The sequence below is a fragment of the Petromyzon marinus genome, chromosome 50 (assembly GCF_048934315.1).
Source record: "Petromyzon marinus isolate PM22_M1 ecotype Great Lakes invasive population chromosome 50, UKy_Petmar_22M1.pri1.0, whole genome shotgun sequence".
Classification (NCBI taxonomy): Eukaryota; Metazoa; Chordata; class Hyperoartia; order Petromyzontiformes; family Petromyzontidae; genus Petromyzon; species Petromyzon marinus.
In genome coordinates, this window is record NC_133716.1 from 2,615,166 (window position 1) to 2,640,654 (window position 25,489).

Consider the following 25,489-nt stretch of genomic DNA (forward strand, 5'->3'; position numbering starts at 1 on the left):
CTCACACTCACCCTCGCACTCACCCTCGCACTCACCCTCACACTCACCCTCGCACTCACCCTCACACTCACCCTCACACTCACCCTCACACTCACCCTCACACTCACCCTCACACTCACCCTCACACTCACCCTTACACTCACCCTCACACTCACCCTCACACTCACCCTCACACTCACCCTCACACTCACCCTCGCACTCACCCTCACACTCACCCTCACACTCACCCTCACACTCACCCTCACACTCACCCTCACACTCACCCTCACACTCACCCTCACACTCACCCTCGCACTCACCCTCGCACTCACCCTCGCACTCACCCTCACACTCACCCTCACACTCACCCTCACCCTCGCGCGTCGCCGCTCCCGCCCTGTCCGTCCGTCCCGTTCGAGCGTCGGCTCTGCAGAGGCGGAGCGACACGCCCGGCTTGGGGGGCCCCCTACCCATCGTGCAGATCATTGCCCCCCCGCCACCCCCCCCTCCCCCACAATGCTGGAAATGTATAGCAGCTGCTAAATTCTCTAAACGCGTAGACGTTCATTCTACATATGGAGGGAAGCACCGGAGGACCCGGAGAAAAGTCCACGCGACCACGGGGAGAGAGAGACACCGCAAACCCCAAATACACAGACGTCGTCAGGGTCGGGATCGAATCCACGACCCCCTGCGTAACAGTCGAGAGAGTCAACATCTCCGCGCCTCCACAGCCGCGAGACCATTACACGTGACCCGTCCCTTTGCTCTCAGCCCTGTCACCAAAAACTGCGCGACAAAAACCCACCAGGACCCCCCCCCCCCGGCGTGAGCGCTGTCACCTCGCCCCCCTCCCCACCGACGCTCGCTGACGCCACCGTGCCCCCCCCCCACCCCCCAGGTGTGGTTCCAGAACTGCCGCGCGCGCCACAAGAAGCACATCTCGCCGGGCCTCGGCATGCCCCCGGGGCACCTCGCGCTCTCCGCTCCCGAGGAGGCGGCCTACACGCCCTACCTGAGCGCCGAGGGCACCATCCTGGCCACCTACCTGCAAGGTGATGCCCACAGTCGATCGCCGTCGTCACCGTCGTCGTCAATCCACTGCTGGATGAAGGCCGCCTTCCCCACCAAACTTTTTTGCGGCCGCCTCTCGCGGACTCGCGAGGCGGCGATCCATCCGGCACCACCCGCACACGGGACTCGTTTCATCGCTCCATCTCCTCGGTGGGCGTTCGCTCGAGAGCGCTCCACCTGTACGTACGCACGTACGTTGAACTTCCCTCCGCACCGTACGTAGCCAACCACTTGGCTGACAATCTGTTCTTGGTTTTCGCCATAGTCCATCGTCCCCTTGTCCCACCCGAGGCGACGGTGCGCATCAGGTTGGGTGGCACCGCTAACCCGCATGTATTCCTTCTCTAACCCGTGCCTTCTCTAACCCATGCCTTCTCTAACCCATGCCTTCTCTAACCCGTGCCTTCTCTAACCCGTGCCTTCTCTAACCTACGCCTTCTCTAACCCATGCCTTCTCTGACCCATGCCTTCTCTAACCCATGCCTTCTCTAACCCATGCCTTCTCTAACCCGTGCCTTCTCTAACCCATGCCTTCTCTAACCCATGCCTTCTCTAACCCGTGCCTTCTCTAACCCACGCCTTCTCTAACTCATGCCTTCTCTAACCCATGCCTTCTCTAACCCATGCCTTCTCTAACCCATGCCTTCTCTAACCCGTGCCTTCTCTAACCCGTGCCTTCTCTAACCCATGCCTTCTCTAACCCATGCCTTCTCTAACCCGTGCCTTCTCTATCCCATGCCTTCTCTAACCCATGCCTTCTCTAACCCATGCCTTCTCTAACCCGTGCCTTCTCTATCTCATGCCTTCTCTAACCCATGCCTTCTCTAACCCGTGCCTTCTCTATCCCATGCCTTCTCTAACCCATGCCTTCTCTAACCCGTGCCTTCTCTAACCCATTCCTTCTCTAACCCATGCCTTCTCTAACCCATGCCTTCTCTAACCCATGCCTTCTCTAACCCATGCCTTCTCTATCCCATGCCTTGTCTAACCCATGCCTTCTCTAACCCATACCTTCTCTATCCCATGCCTTCTCTATCCCGTGCGTTTCCCCTTTTTCCCGTCTCTCAACGTAACTCCAAGCGTGCGTCTCTCCCACGCTTTATTTTTACTGTTGCCGCTGCACGATTTTCAGCCTTTGCTCCGATGTCTTGGTCGGTAGAGACGTCGTCCAAACTGGTAAGCAAAGTAAGTGGGCTTGGTGCAGCGACGCGTCGCTAGAATGGATGGTGGCCGCTACGTACAGGGATGGAATAATACTCCAGAGGTATAAGTTTAACTGCAGTGTAAGTCTCTATATGATTCTATTGTCGCGATTTCAAGGTCGCCACCAGTTTCAATGATCAATTATTTTATGAATACATTTACAGCAATGCCACATTATTTTACAACGTATCTCTCTACGCGTGATTTCTTTCCTTGCAGTTAGCTCTGTCCATGATATTTACTCAACTGCTTTTGTATTCGATACTCCCATAATTATTTAAATGATTACGTCACTTAAATCACTGCATTTCCTGGCTTCTTGTGCTAGGCAGAACTTCCCCAGTAGACAAAACAACATTCATATCCAGTCTCTTGTATTCCCACTACCTGTGCAAGAAATCCAACCCTTCCTTTCTCTAATGATTCTCATGAATGTTCTTGGTGTGTACCCTGCTGCTATCCATCACTCATTAATAGCTGTCGTGCATGTACCTGTGTTGGACTTCTTTTGCACCATACATAGCCAACCGCACTAATCGGGAGGTGCGGGGGAATGCGCCTGAGATGTTGTCCATTGTGGAGACAGAGCGATAAAAAATGTTCTTGGTTGAGCGCGGGCGCTATAGATGCATCGTCACATTTGAAGATTCCGTAGGCGCGGTGATGGCCTAGGCAGGGCTTTCCATCGACGAGGAGCGCCCCCCCCCTACCACGTGAGCTGTCACGTCACAAAAAAACGATCGCCCCCCCCCCCACGTGAGCTGTCACGTCACAAAAAAACCGATCGCCCCCCCCCCCCCCCGTCTCGTTGCAGGCACCAGCACGGCCACACTGCAAGCGCAGACTCACCTCTTCATCACCAGCCCTCACCACGCGCCCCACCACTAAACAAGAGGGTCGCTCTGCGCGAGCGAGCGAGGAGGAGGGGCACCCGAGGGATTGGCTCGAGGCCCGACTGTTTGCGTGGCTTCCTCCCGGCCCTGCTCCCCGGTCGCTCGACAAACGCCAGTCGCGAGCCCCCGGGGGGGGGGGCGCCTGCGACCCAGAGAGACTCTCAGCAGCTGCGCTCCTCCGAAGCAACTCGCGACGCGCCTCTCGCCCAGAATCATCAATCGATCGTTGTTTAATCCTGGAGAAATCCGGCGAGCCTATGAGGCTCTTTGATTATTTTTGTTCACAGACGTCCAAGTTCAGGGGGCGGGTCAGAAAGTCATCCGGCGGCGCGTCGCGGGCGTTCATCCGTCGGGGTCGTACGATGAGAGAAGAGGCGCGCTGATTGCGAATGCGGCGCAGTGCCGCGCGTGCGATCTGTTCGTCGCGTAAACGGACGGCTTGCCCGCGACGCACGTACGCCGCAGGAGGGACGGACGCTACGACATCGAACGGATGGGCGCGGCTCGGTAGGTTTGCCGATGCCATGCGGAAGACGAAGACTCACCATTGACGGCGATATCTTTGCCCACGTAGACCTCGCGGAGGAGGCCCAAGACTTTGCTTTCAGGAGGGTCCTGTGCATGGATTATAGACCAACTCCTCTCTGAATTTTATTTCAGAATTTGTGAAGATTTCGGTTTTTTTTCTCTCATTTCAAAATACCGTGAGTGCTCATGAGTCAGCCAGGCACGTGTCACAAAAGCGCAACACATTTCGTCGATAATACTGTGGTCCTGAGAGGAACAATCCAGAGAGTTGGTTGATGCTTTGGGCAATGGCCCTGTTTAATCGCTTCTTTATTGCCGTATTGTTGTTCCCGCTGTTACGCTCATTTACCCAGGAGAAGGCCCTCGTTAAGTCTCAAAATATTTTTCAGGAGGATCTTGCAACGTTTTTTTCGCAGTAGCAAGGAAGGAGGGGGGGGGGGCGATGTTCCAGCGGTGCGTGATTCTGATTTGAGCAATTTGCTGGCACATTTTCAGCATTGAGACATTGGCGAGTCTATGTTGTCTCTGCTCGTGCCAACGCGGCATCACGGATACTAAACACCGCGCACGGGACAGGACAACTTCGCCTTTCCCTGTCGCTGCGCCGCGCATCTGCGGAGGTCTTGAAATCTTCGCTGCTCTGCCGATTCGGACTGGAAGGCGAAGACTCGCTGTCGGCGTGGCCGTGCGACCGCCCCCTCGAAGCCGCACAGCCAAAGGGGGATTCATCGTCATCGGCCGCACGCCAGCGCCCACGTTACTCTGCAAACGCCAGGCCTCCCACCGAGAGCCCGCTGGGTTCAAGCCCGGGGCTGGTGCGACGCGGCTACGGCGCGATGCATCATATGATTGAAAAGCTGCACCGCGAAAATCGTGCTCACGGACTTGAATGATCGCCTACTCGCTCTCCTCGGCCAATCAATGTTATTCAGTTGGTTTTCTCTCACTCGCCGTCTCGCTCACTCAGCTATGAACTCGTTCACTCGCGCAATACCGAGATTCCCTCCTGTAGCCTTGATAGACTTTCGGAGGCAAGTGCTCTTGGCGAGCACCGCACACGAGGCGTTGGGTATCCAGCACCACGCCCGGCCGCCTTTGTCTCCCGAGTGGCGATGTTTTACACACCCCCACCAGGTACTCGTTTGAGGCAGAGTCGCCCTAGGGGAGGCCCAGGACCGGTTAGATAGTCGTCACCGGTGTTGGCCATGAGCGGGAATCGAACTCGGGTGGCCGGGTTCGTAGTGCAGTGCACTGACCAACGCTCCACCGCTTCCCACGACCACTCGCTCACCCACTCGATATTTATTTTTGCGAAAATATCGCCGAATTTGAATTACCCTTTGCATTTCCTGACAACAACAACAAGACGTACTTTTTTATTGTACAAAAGCACGGCAATTAACGTTCTAAGTAAATATCCGTAACGCTTTAAAGTAGCATTTTGCAAAAAATAAAATCCAGAGTAATTGGCAGCATGGTGGATATACGACCTCATGATTTTCATAGCTCACTGAGTTAACTGGCTTATTTATTGCGAGATTGACGGCGCGTGTGCATTATATGCGTTACGGGTTGGTGTAAAGTTGCAACGATTTAAACAAACCTACTTGGCTGGAGTCAAGTTCTCCTTGCAGAACGCTAAAAGTGATCGTCATGTGCACGTGAAGTCCGCCAAAAACATAAGAAAAAAAACTACAAACAACGAAATTGTGACAACATCTACCGACCACGAACAACTGAAATCGCGACAACCCTCGCATCGTGAACGCTCCCCGGCGTGTCGTACCGCTCCGCGAGAAACGATTTCACGGCCGCGCCACCGCCACGTCAATCCGCGGTCAAAGAGGCCGGTGATGCGAAGTGGCGTTGAAGCTCCCTCGCCTGTCGCGTCTGTGCAGAATTTGGGCCGTGATCAGCTGTGAAGACGGCGGTGACCGCACGCGCACCAACAACGCCTCCAAGACGACTCCGCTCGCTACAGCAAACGACGACGCCGTTGTTCTAACTTGTGGCGCTGCATTGACACGAAGCAACCAACGACGGACGATCGGGCCCGTTCGTCAACAAACCCTGCTCACGAGAGACAAGAAAGCATGACGGGCGACGTTTCAGGCAACGGCCCTCCTCCATCGCACGTCGCCTCTTGCATCCTGTATATATTTATTTGTTTTTAAGGGCAGTGTTATTTGACGATCGTGTTGAGTTTTATACTCGTTTTAGGGGAAAAAAAAGTTACCGTGCGTATGTGTGTACATTGAATTTTTGCAGGAGCCTTGTTTTGTATCGAACTATTTATTCATCATAGACGCGTAAGATCGACCACCGAGGTCAATGGCGACTTTTGGGGGTGGTTTGGAGCAGGGCACTGATAGAACAGAGGTCTGGCCTGTCACAGACAAGTGTGCCACAGCACTCGACAATCAACAACTCTCAAGTGTAACATTGCATCTATGTCACACAAGTGAGTGGCTGCTGCTCTATAATGTCTGCTGGCAAAATAACAGCACTGGCTTAACAGGCCTGACCTCTCTGATGAGATCCAGAGTTTGATGGGCTTGAAACAAATGCTGTCAATGAGGAGTTGTCTGAAAGACTTATTGATTCAACGGTTTAAGGACTATAACGTTTAGCTTTTAATGGAGGCAGACTCTTGTCGATAATGATCTGGCCAGATGTCTCAGCGGTAGAGCAAGTGGCTTGTGAGTTCACAGCCTGGTCGGCGAAGGATTGTCTGAGCCCAGCATCCCTCACAATGTCATCTCGCGGCGTCAGGTCGAGCACGGCCTCTGGTGACAGCCACGACCAGGCTCTGCCAACCCACGCCCTGTCTCTCGCTGCCTCTCGTTGCTGGGTCAGTGTGCGAGGCCGGCCGTGTTCTTGAGGTCGTCAAGCCGCCTCCTCCGAAGTCGACTTCTCATCCTGCCACCTTCTCCATTCCCAAGCGAGGCCGATTCCTCTGGGCCAGAGATCATCAATACGTGTCCAAAGTTCATTTAAAAAAAAAAAAAACGAGTACCAGTGGTTGTCCTGTGGATAGCCTCGCCGCACCCCGCCACAGGAATGAGACATTTTCCACGATTGGCCCAGGGCTGTAAACAGGAGATGAGCGCCAATGCCTGCGACGCTCGATGGAAGCAGGAACCCACTCGAAACCTGTTTGACTCGTCCACAGCGTGCGGCACATGGTGCTCATAATCACATCGGCGATCTTACGTGAAGCACAGTTAGGAAAACAATAGTATTTTGAGTGTCGTCGTTTTTGCAGCATGTGCGTTGAAAATAGCCATACGATGTCGGTGAAAAGCTACGTTAAGTTATTATTAATAAATTCCGTGTACATCAGGTTGACGTTCATAGCGCGCGTAGTGTTACCGTTCGTAAGCTGCATTTTTGGCAGCTTCTGTGAGTGCCTGTCATGTCCTTCCCTCTGCACCTCCGATTAGCACGATTGGCTACGTACGGTGCGGAAGAAATTCAACATACATACATACAATCGATCGGTGTGAAATGTATATAACGTTCCATAATTCAGCGATAGCGCCAGAGGGAAGCGGCGGACGGCACAGAACCAGACGAGTTGCGATGGTCGCTGGAGATTGAGAATTTTGTTTTATTATTCAGGACTTGAAAGCGCCGATTGTTGGAGGTTGACCGGACTTGAAAGGGGGCCGTGCCGTTCCAGGCCACTGGGGCCCCCCAATGAAAAGGCTTCCGTTCCCGCTGGCTTCAGCCGAGCGGGTTTGACACACGGCATGGCCCTCTCCGGGCGAGCAAGTTTGCGTGGCGGCCACATTGGGTGGATGACGATGCTCGCGTCGGCTGCTAGTGTGTACACGTACGTACGTTGGGGATTTCTTTCGCGCCATACGTAGCCAAGCGTGCTTATTGAAGGTGCCGCGGTGGGAGAGGGGGGGGAAGAAAAAAACTGTTAACTTTTCAAACGGGAGTTATCTAGGTTGGCCGGTTTTCCATATTAGTGCCGATCAAATAATGAATCATTCTTAAAAATTGTATTTCCACCACGCGACAAACTCTACTCACGGTACCTTCCGCCCCTGTGTTCATCCACCGGCTGTCAATCCCCACTGCGTGCGGGTCGACGTGGGGTCAATCGACCACACTTAACCTCGCGCTCGTCAGTGTGGCTTGGTGAAGGTGGGACCCGTGCGGGGCCTGTAGCATGATGTTATAAAGGTGCCCTGAATATAAAAAAACACGGAAATATTAAAACACATTTTTTTACTTACATAGTAAAGTCATTTTATTTGTTCATTTGCTATACAGCCAGACAATACGACAAATCGCTAACCTTAAACACTCGGTCGTTCGTAAAAGTTGAAGGCGGTATAGTACTATAGTGATAGAGCAAGTGCAGAATCACTGAACCGGAATTGATAGCTTGGAGAGCATTTAGCGCGGAGCCCTTTAAAGTGCGGGGCCCGTAGCTACTACATATGTACAGCAGTAGTAGTAGTAGCTACTGCATATTTAGTAGCTACTATATATGTAGCTACATATGTAGTAGCTACTTTTGTGACTAGGATCATCAGGCTCTGGGTGGGACCCACGTAGACGCGGGAGTGCAGGACAGCACAGCGTGGATTTCTGCCTGCAAACCGCGCCGCCCCGCGCCTCCGACTAGCGCGGTTGGCTACATGCGGCGCGGAAGACGCCCGACGTACGTGCGTACATTCTGTGAACGTGTTTAGTTGCTGGATTTATTCCGCTCGTTTAGCCACGAGAGCCTCGCCGAGTCTCGAGGAGCCTCTCCATCAGCAAAGGCTCCCGCCACGGCTTCGCGGAGCAGAGGCGACGATGTCGCTACGCGTTGAACGACGCGTTCATTTACTGCGTCGTTTTTTTGTGCAAAAAAAAAGCAAAAGCGTTGGCGCTCAAGACAACGCGATGGGCCCCGATCGTAGTTTATTTTTTGAGTGACGTCCCCGGGGGGAGTCTTCACAGTGTCCGCTGTAACGCAGAAAGGCGCCTGACCTGAACGGGGGGGGCAACTCACCCCGCACAAAAAAAAACCGAGCACCGCATCCGGTGTAACTCTCCCGTGAGCTCGTGGTGGAAATTCCACGTTCCTAATGCGGTGCGAGCCTCATCCGCAGGACAACCGAGTTGACTTATCCTCACGAAGTGGGTCCTGATTGTATCAACCCCAATCGGAGGGATGATGGGCTGAATCAACCACACCCCCAACCACCCACCACCAACCCGTCCCCCCTTCCGATCGTGAGCCGCTCGCTCTACCGCTGAGCCAGCTCAATGTGGGGCCCCACGGGTTAGCGAAACCTCACTGAGCCCCAAGCCTCTTTTTCAGGAGGGTCCTGACAAGTTTTCGAGAGCAGAGGAGCAATTATTGATATGTGTATGTATGTATATATATTCCAAATTGACTAATTTGAGGGTAAGTTTTCAAATTTGGGCCATGACGCCCTGCACATACACAGTGAGTGGCCCACTCTGACGAATTGACATCATGGGGATCCTTAAAATCCACATTCGGCATGTAGCATTTCTACGGTTAATGTCCCCTCGGGCATTGAACGAGGGTGGCCAACAAATCCATGCCGGGAACCTCTCAGCAACAAGCGGCGAACGCGCTGCCTTGTGGGTCGTGTCACCGTCCTCATCCTGCAGTGTATTGCCATGAAAACCGAGCTCGAGTACGATGGATAAGGCACAACATGGCTTAAAAATACCACCGGTGCTCCGTAATGTTACGGATGATATTGGTCGCGAAAGCCTACGTGTTAAACACCAGTGCTACTTTTTTTTTTAAACGTACTCACCCAACGTTGTGTTATCGCCGTCCCTTGTAAATACTGCACGTGAAACGGACGTGTGGGCGATCGTTGCGCCGTTATTTATTTGCTGAAATGTCAATCGCTGTCCATTGTTTCGCCAGTGACATTGTACGGTGTTGCGAGAGAGAGAGATTAAAGAAAATCACCGCTCAAATAAAACGTGCAGTGCCAAGCACAGGGCTGGCTGGCTGGCTGGCGTCGATGGCACACGCGCACAAGCTCGCAGGCGACAGCTGCCGACGGTGGGGATGACGGCGCGCACACAAAGACCCCGACAACGTTAACACACCGCTGGTGGCGAGTGCCGTTAGCGACTGGCGCCTGTGAAGCGACAGAACACGCCGCGTGAGTGCGAGGTGTGAGCCAGTAACCTCGCATGGCCACTTTAGTCTCGGTGCTGATGTCTAATATCAGGTCTGGGTCGACCTTGGGGAGGCCCAGAACCGGCACAGATATTCATCGGCGATGTTGGCCGTGAGCAGGAATCGAACTCGGATCACTGGGTTTGTGGCGGAGTGCACTGCGCCATCGCGCCCCACCAGCCTGACCAATAACAATACCCGCCATTCGCCGCTAAGTGATGGGAATGTCACCACGGCGCTTGTGCCATGCTAGGTGCACTTTGAGGCCACGTGAAGTGTCGAAGGCTCGCTGACAGTAGGTCACGGGACAGACCCAGGTGCCATGGGTTGGCTGACTGAGATGACTGGTAATGTCCTGCTGTGTAAACTTGCTGTATTTTATCTGCCCGGCGCACCGCTCGTTGTTGTGAGCGTCGCTCCTCTGCCCTCCGTTGTTGTTGGAGGACGATTGCCTCCAACAACAGCCTTACACGCACGCACACTGGGAAACTGTTACAGTCCAGATGGCACAGCCAAAGCAGACTCACCACTGAACATCAAATCATTAGAACGGTTGGTATACACATACTTATAGCGCAAGGCTATGATCGCGAAGGAAGGCACCGCTGTGTTTCACAGACATCGTCTGCTGTGGTTTTTCGCAGTAGGGAGCCGATGTTGTTCAGCGCAATCCCAAATTGAGTAATTTGCGGGCTCCTTTCAAACTCGGGCAAATTCGAGCCACGACGCCGGCACGCAACGGGCCTCTTTTCGAACGCACGCCTGACTTCTTTCGCACGGTGCGTAGCCAACCGCGCTAATAGAGTGGCACCACGGGACCCATATCGTCCACTCCGCAAGCGGGCGGCGTGTGGAGTATTTCACAGTCAACACGCCGGGAATGGTAACCAGGGCGGCTTGTCCGAGCCGAACCACGAGCGTCTGCGACAAACGGCGAACGCGAATCCAGTGGAATCCAGCGGACGGCACAGAATCGGAGAGGGACATCTAGGGCCGAGGCGGCAGCCTCAGTACTGCTAAAGCGATGGGAGATGGTGGAGAAATCCACGCTGCGACTGTGGATGCGAAACCAGAATGAGCATCTTTATTTATCCTGGAAGAATCCAATGAGCCATGAAGCTTTCATTGTTTTCACAGATGGAGCACACGGAGCAGATCATCCTAACTTGCACTCTCGGATCTTTTTATATTTGTTTCAGTTTCATAGCTCATCGTCATTCGTGCAAACTGCACCTCACAATCGCTGAGGAGCCACAGAAAAGCTGGAAGGTAGCCTGGTGGTGAACCGGTTGCTGCCAACAATTGACCAAGCTCTGCAGTCCTTTGTATAGTAAGATGTTTTCAGCCAATTAATTCGTTTATTCATTTCGATAGAGGAATAGGTCGCCACTCAACATCCAAAATAAACTTTCTCGTGACAAAATTACTTAGATTTATAATCTTTGCTATTCACATACAGCCATATTAAAAACAAACTTGCAGCAGTGTTTTTGTACCAAGCCTGACTCTGCTGATGAGACTCAGAATGTCAAAACTGCTTCAGAGTTAACAACATGGGACGTTTCTTGCCAGTATCAAAGTATAATAATAGATTTTACCCTTTCTGGAAATAAAGCAGGTGTTAAGATTTTGATTTAAAGCTTTCGTGACTGCAGGGATTCATATTCTTGGTTCTTTCGGTAAAGTCATGTAGAAGGGAAACAATAAAATAATATTAAAAATATAAAACAATAAAATTATCACGACGTTTCGACTGCTACAAAGCAATGATCATCAGGTGTGAAAACCACAGCAAGAAAATTTTAAAAAAGTGGCGGTTATTTTTAACATTGAATAATAACGTTAAAAATAACCGCCACTTTTTCTAAATTTCTTGCTGTGGTTTTCACACCTGATGATGATTGCTTGTGTTGCAGTCGAAACGTCGTGATAATGTTATTGTTTAATATTTTTATTATTATTTTATTATTTTATTGTTTCCCTTCTACGTGACTTTACCGAAAGAACCAAGAATAGGTGTTAAGATGTTCAAACACCAAACAGAAACCTATTTGCAAGGAGTCATGTCTGCAGTATTAAGTTTTACCATAAAGGGTATGAAACCTATTCAAATACTTTGATACTGGCAAGAACGGTCCCATGTTGTAGCTGTTCACCCCGAGTTATACAGTGAGGGAAAAAAGTATTTGATCCCCAGGTGATTTTGTACGTTTGCCCACTGACAAAGAAATGATCAGTCTATAATTTTAATGGTAGGTTTATTTGAACAGTAAGAGACAGAATAACAACAACAAAAATCCAGAGAAACGCATGTCAAAAATGTTATAAATTATTTGCATTTTAATGAGGGAAATAAGTATTTGATCCCTCTGCAAAACATGACTCAGTACTTGGTGGCAAAACCGTTGTTGGCAATCACAGAGGTCAGACGTTTCTTGTAGTTGGTCACCAGGTTTGCACACATCTCAGGAGGGATTTTGTCCCACTCCTCTTTGCAGATCTTCTCCAAGTCATTAAGGTTTCGAGGCTGACGTTTGGCAACTCGAACCTTCAGCTCCATAGATTTTTTTATGGGATTAAGGTCTGGAGACTGGCTAGGCCACTCCAGGACCTTAATGTGCTTCTTCTTGAGCCATTCCTTTGTTGCCTTGGCCGTGTGTTTTGAGTCATTGTCATGCTGGAATACCCATCCACGACCCATTTTAAATGCCCTGGCTGAGGGAAGGAGGTTCTCACCCAAGATTTGACGGTACATGGCCCCGTCCATCGTCGCTTTGATGCGGTGAAGTTGTCCTGTCCCCTTAGAAAAAACACCCCCAAAGCATAATGTTTCCACGTCCATGTTTGACGGTGGGGATGGTATTCTTGGGGTCATAGGCAGCATTCCTCCTCCAAAAACGGCGAGTTGAGTTGATGCCAAAGAGCTCCATTTTGGTCTCATCTGACTACAACACTTTCACCCAGTTGTCCTCTGAACCATTCAGATGTTCATTGGCAAACTTCAGACGGTCATGTAGTAGTGCTTTCTTGAGCAGGGGGACCTTCAGGGCGCTGCAGGATTTCAGTCCTTCACGGCGTAGTGTGTTACCAATTGTTTTCTTGGTGACTATGGTCCCAGCTGCCTTGAGATCATTGACAAGATCCTCCCGTGTAGTTCTGGGCTGATTCCTCACCGTTCTTATGATCATTGCAACTCCACGAGGTGAGATCTTGCATGGAGCCCCAGGCCGAGGGAGATTGACGGTTATTTTGTGTTTCTTCCATTTGCGAATAATAGCACCAACTGTTGTCACCTTCTCACCAAGCTGCTTGGCAATGGTCTTGTAGCCCATTCCAGCCTTGTGTAGGTCTACAATCTTGTCCCTGACATCCTTGGAGAGCTCTTTGGTATTGGCCATGGTGGAGAGTTTGGAATCTGATTGATTGCTTCTGTGGACAGGTGTCTTTTATACAGACAAGCTGAGATTAGGAGCACTCCCTTTAAGAGTGTGCTCCTAATCTCAGCTCGTTACGTGTATAAAAGACACCTGGGAGCCAGAAATCTTTCTGAGTGAGAGGGGGTCAAATACTTATTTCTCTCATTAAAATGCAAATCAATTTATAACATTTTTGACATGTGTTTTTCTGGATTTTGTTGTTGTTATTCTCTCTCACTGTTCAAATAAACCTACCATTAAAATTATAGACTGATCATTTCTTTGTCAGTGGGCAAACGTACAAAATCAGCAGGGGATCAAATACTTTTTTCCCTCACTGTAAATGTCCTGCTAGTGCATTGTCTTTGTGCTGTTCGACTTTTGGCGTCCTCTGGTCTAAGACTGATTGAGACTAGGCCCTAAAGAATTTTGTCTCTGGTGTAGACCAGTTTCAAAGACAATGCATCATATACTACCAGATCATTTTTTTGTTTGCATGTTCACCGCAAGTATATGTGGGGTTAATACAGACATGACTCCTTGCAAAAGGTTTCTGTTTGGTGTTTGAACATCTTAACACCTGTTTTATTGCCAGAAAGGATCAAACCTACTCTTATACTGTTTTTGCATTCGCTTGGTTAAACAAATGCTGCTTGGTAATATTGGTCTGGAAAGCCAATCATTCTACACAGTTTTGGGTAAAACTATAGAACACAACACAAAAGAACCTGACGATTAACGATTATTTGGCATTATAGTTTGGTGTCGAACTAGGACCCATTGGTTACACAAAATATCCCTTGCCTGTGAACATTAAGCAGTCCGCCAGCATTGCTTCAAGCAGAGGTGACAATGTCTATTTAGATTATGTTATAGACATTTAGATTATTTTGGCTGCTATAAATGTCTAAATGATAAGCCGCTTTGTTGAGCTATCATTTGTGGCCAGGTAGGTCGCTTTTGAAAAAATAAGTTCATACCTCAGTGTGCTTTGTCTGGTAGGATGGGGATGGTTTAGTTGTTGTATTTGTTTGTGTTTGGGTGATGTTTACCCTTCTTGTACTTTGCACTCCTATCGTGTTTTTGGATTGTTTGTTGCTGTAACGTTCTGACCCCGTGTATAAATAAATATTCTTATTTTTGAATGCTGATGTCACGCGTGTAAAATACTCATTGACAGAAAACATCCATATACAAAGATCAATGCAGCCAAAACGCAGTAATAATAATATGTAAATGTGGATTAACTCTTCAACACACCGGTGGGCTGAAGTAGTGAATTATTTGTCTTTTGTCAACGTGACACTTTTTTGCTGATTGGCCGTGTCGGGTGGTGGAGGGTTACGACACATTTATAAATAAACGCGATCTAACCCAAAAACCTTTATTATGAATAATATTGGTCGCGAAAGCCTACGTGTTAAATAATAACAATTCAAACGGATAATGCGCATTCCATCCTAGGATCCCACATCGCCGAAGCATTCCACCCTCACCCCAACAGTATTTCACGGGGACAAATGCGCGCCTATTTTCCACAAGGTAATCGTCGGTTTGTAACGAAGTAAAATAAGTCGCTCCTCGCGCTCAAGGACACGCGCGGGTGGCTTCGCAGCGATCGTGTCCGTTCGCTGCATTGGCCCAACAAGCCAGTCACGGGGGTGGGGGGGGGGGGCCTTTACCGCTGTTGCGTATTTTTTTTTGCGCGACGCAGGTCACGGAGCGAAGGCGCTCAGTTTCCTGATAAGCAAAAGCCAAAAAGATTTTAGACCACCGATCACAGCCGCGCGAACTTTTGCTTTGCAAACGCGCCAACAACGGTGATTAAGAAAATTACATTTAACGTTTAAATCATCCCCCACCTCCCCGCTTTGTGAACGGGAGGAAATATTTTAAACGTGACAATTTACGCCGGGTTGAGGTGTAATTATCCGGCGGCTGGTTATGTCATTTTCTCGGCTACCCCCTCATTTGATTCACAAATTACATTTTAAAGAGTGCGAAGGTAGTATGCCTTGACAAACGGCAATTACTCGGACGCTTGCAGAACCTGTCATTATACGTGAATGCCAAAAACAGTTGTGAAATCAATTAAACTATGCACCACATTGCATCGAAATCAATCGTCTGAGCAGCGTTTATAACAGCATTGCATAGCGATGTAACACCGTGTAATGTTCTCACATTTATTACAATGGAGATCGTAATAACAAACATTTAATAAATACATCAATTCAACCGTGCATATTTTGGTTTTAAAACCAATTACACTCCAAATTGGTCGGGCAGTGATGAGCGCAATGTGCTATGACCTGAACGTCAACTGCCATCGAAGGTGAGCGATATCTGCACAGGGTCAGCATCACCCCATCACCAACCTGCACTGACCAGCGTGGTGAAGTATGGTAAATCAACCCCCCCCACGACCAACACGGGCATGGGGAGGGAGACCTTCATCCAGCAGTCGGATTGATTCGAATTGTGGATCATGAGAAAATTTCTTGAAAGGATTGTCATCCTATTGCCACTGTTATTCCCAGCGCTCCCATACAATAACATCCCTTCCAGCCTGAGATTAATCCCGTAGGGAAGGAATAACTGGCAGAGGGGTCTTATTAAGTCAATTACAAACACCATCGGCTGGGCTAGGGATGGAGCGAGGATGAACTTTGACTGGGGGGTGTCGGCAGAAATCTTTGTTTACTCAATAACGACCGCGCGTATTGTTGTGTTGTATGTGCATCAGAAGAGCAGTGTGTGTGCACAGTGAAGCAAATTGAGACGGCATGCAGGTTTCAGCCTTGTCCATTTATTCACCCGGTTCTGAAGTTAACCGCACACCGAAGCCCATTAGAAAAACACACACACACACTTGCTTTACACGCGGGAACTGTCACAGAACGATGAAGGGAAACAAGGTGGATTATACGTCTCTTCGGGGTGGTGACATAACCCAGCAGTAGCCTGTTTGTTGCTTGCTTCAGATGTTCGTGGTTCGAATGCGGCAGATGGCCTTGGGTCAGACTGAAGGTGTATTAACCGTGGCACATGTGCCGTCTGCTTAAGAGTGGGCGTCAAAGATCCTGTGACCTTATTCGGAAAGAGTAGGCTTTTGTGTGCCGGAGTCATGGGTCCAAATTTGCCGAGCTAAAGACATTACCTGCAAATCAATCAAGTGGGATTACACACAGGAACACTGCTCCTAACTGTGAAACTACTGCACACGATGTCTGTTATGCAGGGCAACTTCGTGAAAGCCCTACACTATAAGCATGGTGCGAATACCAAATGTAGTCAATTATTATAATAATGATAATTATTGTGGATTTTTTTCACGTGTATTAAGCACGTTTCACTTCTTAGGATATATTGACGATGTGCGCCAGATTCACGTGTTGGCGAATGTTCCTCTCTGACCGATCTTTTGTAAAAGTGCTCCAACGATTCAATCACTAAACAACAAGGCCAGTCTACCGGGCTTATGTGTTTGAACTGTTTTGTCAAGATCTGAATCTGGTTCTCTGTCTTGACTTTTATTTTGCACTGCGTTCTTTTTCCTCTCCAGATGATGGGATTTCTGGCTGGCTTGTGGGAGCCGTAGCTTGTTCAAGGTTTGTGGTGTAGTCACGGGCTTTATTCCAAGTACGATCATCGTTGGAAATAACCTCTTCGATCCAGCCACGTCGTTTGTCGGCGGCGAGATGTCCCGAGAGACGCCAAGCGGACTGCACACGTGCTCGACCGCAAGCTACTGCTCATCTACGATGCGCACTCCCACGTTCTCATCCCAACCCTTCCGGCAGTTCCGCACAATCCAGTCGTGCTCATCGTCGTCTTGAAAACAAATCAACAACAACAACAACAGCAAACGGCAACTTATTATTAGGGGCACGCTCAGTATGTTCCACGTGACACAAGTTGCTCGAGCACAGCAGCCCCGTGCAGCACGCGCACAGCTTGCATTGGCGTCCCTTTGAAGCGCGAAAAACAATGGACAAAGCTCACGTGGTTCAAAGTTTTGTACTTCAGGATCGTATAGCCCTGGCAGACGGTTGTGTTTGGGACAATCGCGTCAAATCATGCGAGGTTTTTTTTTGAAAGCGTTAGAATAGTTCTGAGGATGCCAATCTGACACGTGTTGCGCCCATGCTGATTGTGCAGGGTGGCAAGCCGATGTGAAGGGCACACAACGCTATTAAGTTAAACACCCACACGGGGAAGGAGGGGGGGGGGTATTACGTAGCAGCGATAAAGTCGCCCAAGGAACACCACACGGATTTCTCACCATGGGCAAATGTAATAGCACGGAAGACATTGTTTAGCCTCATTAACATTTTAACAAAGTCTTTGTCAAGCAGGGAGGGATAATAATAGTAATAATAAGTTTTCTTATAGTCTTGGGACATTTGGGCTACGCCCATTTCAAACCCTTATTAACAATTTGCCTTGGAAGCTAGCCCCCCCCTTTTCCTGAAGACGACTGCTTGTGTTGCGAACGAAACGTCGTAGTTTTTTGTTATTTTCTTTGAACCTATCTACGTGACTTTACCGAAATACCCAAGAATATAAATTCCTGCAGTCACGAAAGCTTTTAGTCAAGATTTAACAGTTTGTTTTCCAGTGCCTGGGGCGTCTCGGAGCAAGTTATGCGCGTTAAGTGAGTTACATCACAAATAATCTCAGACATTCTAAGGGCACCGCCAATGCAAGCTGTTCTCGTGCGGAACAATGTTTCTCAGCGACTAGCCTGCAGGTGGGCATTCGTCTGCCAGTAGGAGGGTGGCGATGATTGCTGCTGTGTGTCATCCCAATTGAGCAATTTTCAGGCAAGTTTTCGAATTTGAAAAATTTGGACCGTGACACCCAGCACACAATGACCTGCTAGTTTCAAGTTGAGATCCGGTGATCTTTAACGTCCACTTTAAAGCAGATGGCGCGTTATTCGTGGTTCATACACCGGCAGTGTTAACCAGGGTGGCCTTCCGCGTGCGAACCACTAACCTCTGCAACGAGTGGATAACACACTACTGCTGGCCCACGTCACCGCCCCACAGGTTTATAAAGTGCAGATTTTGAAAATATTAATAAAGTTGATTATGTCCGTTAAACTTTTAAACTTCACCCAGTGTCTGTCATGTTGTTCTATCACCCCACATGCTACTTAATTACCAAGCACATAATTGGGCTGTTCGTAAATAGTGATACGAAAGACATTTTGACGTAAAATGAGTCACTGGTTACCCAGTCTCACCGACATGAGACTGGGTAACCAGTGTTATGTATTATATGAAGAGATGCAATACCCTTAGCCAATTACCCCCACAGAAAACCAACTGCATACAACTGGTGAATTATACAATGACCAAACAAGGAATGCTCTGCAAGCCACCGCCAAAACGCCTAAAAGGTTGCAGCTGTACAAGATGGTTAACTTAAACCTCCCATATGTTCTAAACGTACCAGATCAATGGGTGCAAAACCATTCATTTGTAACGTTTAAGTGAGATAAAGGCAAGCCTCCGGTCACTCTCCCAGCTGGCTGACCAATTCAATATCGCATTGATCCCAGACACTGCGTCACAGCCCCACAGCCTCTTTGGGTGCAAATTTGCATTTATCAATCCACGGCTAACATGAGAAAATCGCATCTCCTTTATAACGTTTTGACACTCATCGGAACGCCATTGACAGGTCAGGACTGTTTAATGCACCTTGAGACAGAGGTCAGGCTTTAAGGGATTTAATGTCATCCCATTGGAGTGACAGAGTCAGACTCGAGTGCTCAGGGACAAGCGTGGGGAAGGTTCAAATCGGCCTTTCACCTCTGCAATCGATACGAAGCCTGCCAAAGCCATCAGCAATAAAGCAGTGCTCTTACATTGGCATCGTTCAAGGCTCTCGTGAAAACATTCAGCCCCGGGTGAAGTACACGACCGTGTGTGTGTTGGTGAAGTGTGATTGAAAATAAACCTATTCGAAAATGAACAACGGAACAGAAAAATAAAAATAAAACTCGACAGATCCGTCAATAACACCGCTTTAACATGAACAATACATAACAGGCGACGTATTGGGTAATGACCCTTCCTCATAGCAGACGTGCACCCTAAATTCCAGCAACTTAAACGAACGCAATTAATAAGAACGGAAGATATCCCCCTGAGAGCTGATCCGATTCCAGCGTCACAGTCGAACAAACCAACCGTGGCCGTGTGCTCCAAACGGCCAACACAAAGACGACCAAAGGCCTCTTGTTTAAAACTACAAGGCGAAAGTGGACGGCCAAGGGGTACATTAACATAGTTCATGAGCAACGGATGTGGCAAAGCTCGACGAGACAAATCGACGAGGTGGTAGGGCAAGCACAAGACTGTACCCAGTGTAAGCGTACAGTACGTGTGCTGAACTTCGTTTGCACCGTACGGAGCCAACCGCGCTGATCGGAGGTGCGGGGGGAAGGACAACAAGCTAAACACAACAATCTATTGTAAAGAAAGTAGCATCTAGAGTGTTTGGTTACTATAAATATCCACGTGATAAGCCACTTCGTTGAGCTATCATTTCTGGCCAAGGTCGCTTCTGAAAAACAGCTGGAGAGCTCAGCTGGCCTGGCCTGGTAAAATAAAAAAAAAAAGTTTAGTTTTAGTTTCTATAATTTATTGCGTAGAGAAGGCAGGCGTGAGGATCGCACCTGCGTTGCGGAGGAACTCGTGATTGTAGTCGGACACCACACGGGTCCCCGGATCATAGAAACCGTCGCCGCAGTCGTAGCAGCCCGGCGGGATCTCCCTCGGGGGGTCGATGTTTGTCAGCTGTGAACGACCTGCGACATCGTACACGTGTGCATACCCACAGCCACGCAACGATGTATTGCTTCATCGGTCAAAATCTATCCACGCGCTCACAGTATGCGCACTGAACCGTGCACATTACTTTTGATTAGAATAATTTTCATTAGAATAATTTTCATTCCTATACGATGTACATTAGAACGGACTGGGAGACCCAAAGCCACTCAGCGAGACCACAGAGATATGGAAGAACACCGCAGTGGAGACACGTTCTGCCTGGGCTTAATCAGTTGTCGCTGTCCATCTTATAAGATTATGCTTCTGTTGTTGGGGTTCTTCTGTGGATGGCTGGGCAGCCCAACCCTCGAACGGACAGATCCTTCCACAACTCGGACGCAGGTGCTTCTACAGAGGGGATTACCCAGATGAAGTTGGCTGGTGCCACCAAAGGCGCATGATTGGCTTCGTGCTCAAATGATTAATCGATTACATTGACTTATTTCTCATATAATCCATGAATCGGCAGTTAGTTTCAAGTGGTGGATGCCGAGCACGGGACCACTACAGCGCTGGAAGCTCATGGCGGTGCATGCCCTGCGTGACGCACCTCCGGTGAACGGCGACAACGATGGCCTCATCAGCGGCATGGATGATGAATTCGTCATTTACATTAAATCCTGTATTTAAAATGCATGTTTTTGTGTGTATGTGTAACACGTAGGCTTTCCACGACCAATATCATCCATAATAGCGGTTTTCTGGGTTAGATCGCGTAAACATAAATGTGTCGTCAAACCCGCCACCACCCGACACGGCCAATTAGTAAGGTTTGTCACGTAAGCAGAACATGCTGCGTGAACGAAATTTCACACGGCACGCGCCACGAGATCATCAAACAAGAAGCACCCAGGAGGCTGCGTCGTCATCCATCCGCGTCAGCATCACGGTGTCCCTGCAGTTCAACAGTGGCGCCTCCACATCACCCTTCTAGTCATTCAAACATGCAGATGTTTTGGCGAGTTCCCTGAAAAGGTTAATTATATTTGCTTGAAATTAATTATTATTTAATCGTTTTAATATTTATGTTCTTTTTTTTATTATTGTTGTCTCGTGAAAAGTTACGTAGGTGTGTATTTTCAGGTTAGGAGTCGAGTTGGAATGACTGTCCGAAACACGCCCCTAGGTTTTCACATTAAATTAATGGGAAAAGCCGTTCCGAATAACGAAATTTCGTTTTACGCCGTGTTTTTTCGAAGAACGCGTCGCTTTCGTGAATCGGAGTCTGTCTCTGCTCCACCGTCACTGGACATGACAGCGTGTCTGCAAAGTGTCGTTACCCTCAAGTTACCTAAGCGTGCCGTTTGTTAACCTGCGCTAGTGACGCGTGATGTAACGCGGGATACAGGTTGTGGCCGTCGCGTGGAGGAGCGAATTTTGGCGAGCGTTTGTCAAGAGAATGATGGTGCGCACACTGACTGACCCCCCTCTCTGGACAAGAGCGCAAAGTGAAGGCCGTGGAGGCTGTGATGCTGCGGAATTTGTTGTAAGTGACCCATCGGAGTTTGTATTTCAGAATGTAAATAATTGTAATTGCATTCAAATGTAGTACGCTACATGTCATTTGTGTTCAATCGCACGTTGCTGATAACGTGAGTGGTACTTTGACATTGTAGACCCCCGTGTATAGTTCTGTATAGGCCAACAAAGTGAAATATCGCCACCTGCTGGAATACCTCAAAATTTCACTTGATTTGAATGGACAATGTGCCGATACTGCTTCTATTTGTCCAGAAACACAGGTTTACAGGTTATGGATGATATTGGTCGCGAAAGCCTGCGTGTTAAACTGCTCCTATTTTCCATTCATTACAGAAGTGCAGGCTCAAGACAGCCCTTTTTACTCTTCCTACTTCTGTATATTTGTCTTTATATAGAAATAAATAAATATCCACACTACGCTTACGTGAAGACCTATAGACTCACCTAGATACCCATAGACTCACGTGTAAACCCAGGACTGTTTTTCTCGCTATAAAACAAATATGCACTGAGTTTCTGACGGTGACTTGAAACACAGCCGCATTTAGACGCTGTATACATCCACTTTGTATTGTAGCAATTCTTGACGGTGTGAAATGCAAGAGAGAATCATGATATGCTTGGTAATAACATTTTTTGTTTTAAAAACACCACTACTGTGTGCGTGTCCAGGAATCAATAATCTGACATCAGTGGAATGATAACGGAGTGCTTTCACCATTACGCTACCGCTACTGACTGCACGCTCTAGTTCAGGCCACCACGTGTGCTTGTTTGGAGGACAAACCAGCTGGTTTGAGGCCATTGCAGATCTCTGTGTAGAAGCGGCGATCGTCTCCAGTGCAGTACGACCAGCCGTCTTCTGCGTACACCAAACCATCTGCAAATATGTATGTCCCCTGGCAAGACACATGGTAAAAAACAAACACTTTAAAAAAGTACAGAATGTGGCAATGCAGGACTGATACTATATATCATTAAAAAAAAAACTCAGAATTTCGGAGCAAATAAAATTATTCATTCATAATATAGGTTTTGGGGTTAGATCGCGTAAATATATAAATGTGTCGATAAAACCCACCACAACCCGCCACAGGCAACTAGTAAGGGTTGTCATGTAAACAGAACATGCCAATTCGTCACTAGTACAGTACACCGGTTGGTTCGGCCACAATATTGTCACCTTTATCAAGCTATTATTTCAACATGCCAATGTATTGATCGAATTCTGACCCGATAAAGCTGCTCACTGGTGGCGGCTTAATGCTCTTCGCCACGTTAAATTCAGTAGAAGTAAAATAAAACGTTGAAATGCTAACAATGCAAGGTGGTGCATGCAAGTGTACAGCCACTTTGTGTCTGCTCAGGAATACCAAAGTCTCACAATCACACCTTAGGGCTGCCACCTGTTCGGGGTTTTGACCCCGGACAGTCCGTGAATTGGAATTTGTTGTGTCGGGTGCCAGAATTTGATTTTCCCGAGATCTGGTGGTATTTGTGTTGAACTTAATTGCAGTTTGCTACCGCGTTTTCATAGTGTTAGGCTCACGTGAGAATTACATCTGGGGGGTTGGCCTGCAGTGCAAAAGGTTGCAATACTAATCGGATCTGCTTAACAAGTAGGCTTTCACGACCAATATTATCCATAATAGAGGTTTTTGAGTTAGATCGCGGAAATATAAATGTGTCGTGAAACCCACCACCAACCGACACGGCCGATTAGCAAAGGTTTGTCATGTAAACAAAACATGCCAATTCGTTACGAGTTCAGCACACCGGTGCGTTGGAGAGTAAACCCACAACATCTACTAATCGAGTACAACGTGACGTTCCGCCGGTAATTACAACCAGCTCCATCAGGCGACAGCCAGAGCTGCGGGGAAATCCTCCTGCCGTTTCGGTCTCAAATCGGATCCACCGTACCTCGACCACTCGCCCATTCTCCCAGGTGGCCTGATACTTTCCCCGTCCAGGAAAGTGCATGGTGCCCTGCCCATGGGGGAGACCATCCTTCAGCGTGCCTTCGTAGCGCGACCCTGTGCAGAACGTGTAGCAGCCCTCGCCCTCCATCCTGAAAGGTCAAAGCAATGCGCCTCGGGTGACACGGAACACGCGCGCGCCCGCAGTCAGTTGTGGGTGTCAGCTCTTGGTGTCCAATATCAGACAAGGACAGCGCCCGTCATGTATAGTGTACCGATACCCCTGGACGTGACGGCTCATACACTTATCTTGACATATGATACGTAACATTTGTATACACCACACATATATATATCACACCAGATACGTCACTTTTCAAACATGACACCTGACACGTCTTCTGTTACATAACACCTGGCACAAATCTTTTGACACATGACGCCTGACATGTGAGTCCTGCCTCCAACGAACCTGCTACTTAACTCGTGCGTGGTGAGGGGGCAGCCAGGTTGGTAAGTGTGGTGAGTGATGACTTTGGTAAGCGGTGAGCACGGTAAGTGGCGAGTTTGGCTAGTGTGGTGACGGAGTTGAAGGGAGTCGTCAGTTTGGTGACGAGTTGCGGTGAGCAGTTGTGGCGGTGGTGAGCGTGGTGAATGAGCGGTGGTGAGGAGTTGTGACGATGGTGAGCGTGGTGAGTGAGTGGTGGTGAGCGTGGTGAGTGTGTGGTGGTGAGCGGTGGTGAGCATGGTGAGTGTGTGGTGGTGAGCGTGGTGATCGTGGTGAGTGAGTGGTGGTGAGCGTGGTGAGTGAGTGGTGGTGAGCGTGGTGAGTGAGTGGTGGTGAGCGTGGTGAGTGAGTGGTGGTGGTGAGGGTGGTGAGTGTGTGGTGGTGAGCGGTGGTGAGCATGGTGAGTGAGTGGTGGTGAGCATGGTGAGTGTCTGGTGGTGAGGGTGGTGGTGAGGGTAGTGGTGAGGGTGGTGAGCGTGTGGTGGTGAGCATGGTGAATGAGTGTTGAGGAGTGGTGAGTGAGTGGTGGTGAGCATGGTGAGTGTGTGGTGGTGAGGGTGGTGAGCGTGGTGAGTGTGTGGTGGTAGTGAGGGTGGTGGTGAGGGTAGTGGTGGTGAGCGGTGGTGAGCATGGTGAGTGAGTGGTGAAGTGTGGTGAGTGGTGGTGAGCATGGTGAGTGTGTGGTGGTGAGGGTGGTGAGCGTGGTGAATGTGTGGTGGTGAGGGTGGTGGTGGTGAGCGGTGGTGAGTATGGTGAGTGAGTGAGTGGTGAAGAGTGGTGAGTGGTGGTGAGGGTGGTGAGCGTGGTGAGTAGTGGTGGTGAGGGTGGTGAGCGTGGTGATTGGTGGTGGTGGTGAGGAGTGGTGAGGGTGGTGAGCGTGGTGAGTGGTGGTGGTGAGGAGTGGTGAGGAGTGGTGAGCGTGGTGAGCGCGCGGTGAGCGTGGTGAGTGGTGGTGGTGAGGAGTGGTGAGCGTGGTGAGTGTGTGGTGGTGAGCGTGGTGATTGGTGGTGGTGATTGGTGGTGGTGAGGAGTGGTGAGGAGTGGTGAGGAGTGGTGAGGGTGGTGAGGGTGGTGAGCGTGGTGAGCGTGGCGTCTCCTCACCGCCCATTCTTCTCGTCTCCCCGATATTCGCTCCCAGTGATCTCCATGCTTTCCCGTTTCCACGGCAACTGCGGACGCTACGGCGGCCGCGTGGGACGCGCGCGCGCGCAAAGCGCGTTTGAAAAATCAGTTCACTCGTAAGCTTTTGATTTAAGCGTTAAAGCAAAGTCCAGTCGTAAAATAAATTAACAATACAATTTTGTATTTAATCAGGTAAGGCCCACGGGAGCTATGTAGCTCTTCTTCAACGTGACTTAGCATGCGGAAATGTAAGCAGACACAGTATAAGGACTCCTCTACTTACGAACGAGTTAGGTTCCAGAGGTCTGTCCATAAGTCGATTTGTTCAACTTTACCCCTGGT

General features: G+C 49.3%; 2 protein-coding genes across 2 annotated transcripts in view; one reads left to right on the top strand and one right to left on the bottom strand.

The window, feature by feature from the left end:
* The window catches only part of LOC116953166 (LIM/homeobox protein Lhx8-like), a 43,127-nt gene extending 33,452 nt beyond the window's left edge, over positions 1-9,675 (top strand). The window contains exons 7-8 of the mRNA XM_032973081.2: positions 881-1,034; positions 3,071-9,675. Of these exons, the coding sequence (XP_032828972.1) occupies positions 881-1,034; positions 3,071-3,144 (228 nt within the window). The 3' untranslated portion in view covers positions 3,145-9,675. The remainder of the gene's footprint in view (positions 1-880; positions 1,035-3,070) is intronic.
* Positions 9,676-16,057: 6,382 nt separating this feature from the next.
* MORN5 (MORN repeat containing 5) lies at positions 16,058-25,245 on the bottom strand. Its single transcript, XM_076074755.1, has 5 exons — positions 25,127-25,245; positions 23,522-23,669; positions 22,386-22,497; positions 19,960-20,091; positions 16,058-17,102 (listed from the first exon to the last, which is right to left on the bottom strand). The coding sequence occupies exons 1-5, from the start codon at positions 25,171-25,173 to the stop codon at positions 17,017-17,019; spliced, it is 525 nt and encodes a 174-aa protein (XP_075930870.1). The 5' UTR covers positions 25,174-25,245; the 3' UTR covers positions 16,058-17,016.
* Between the last annotated feature and the right edge of the window lie 244 nt (positions 25,246-25,489).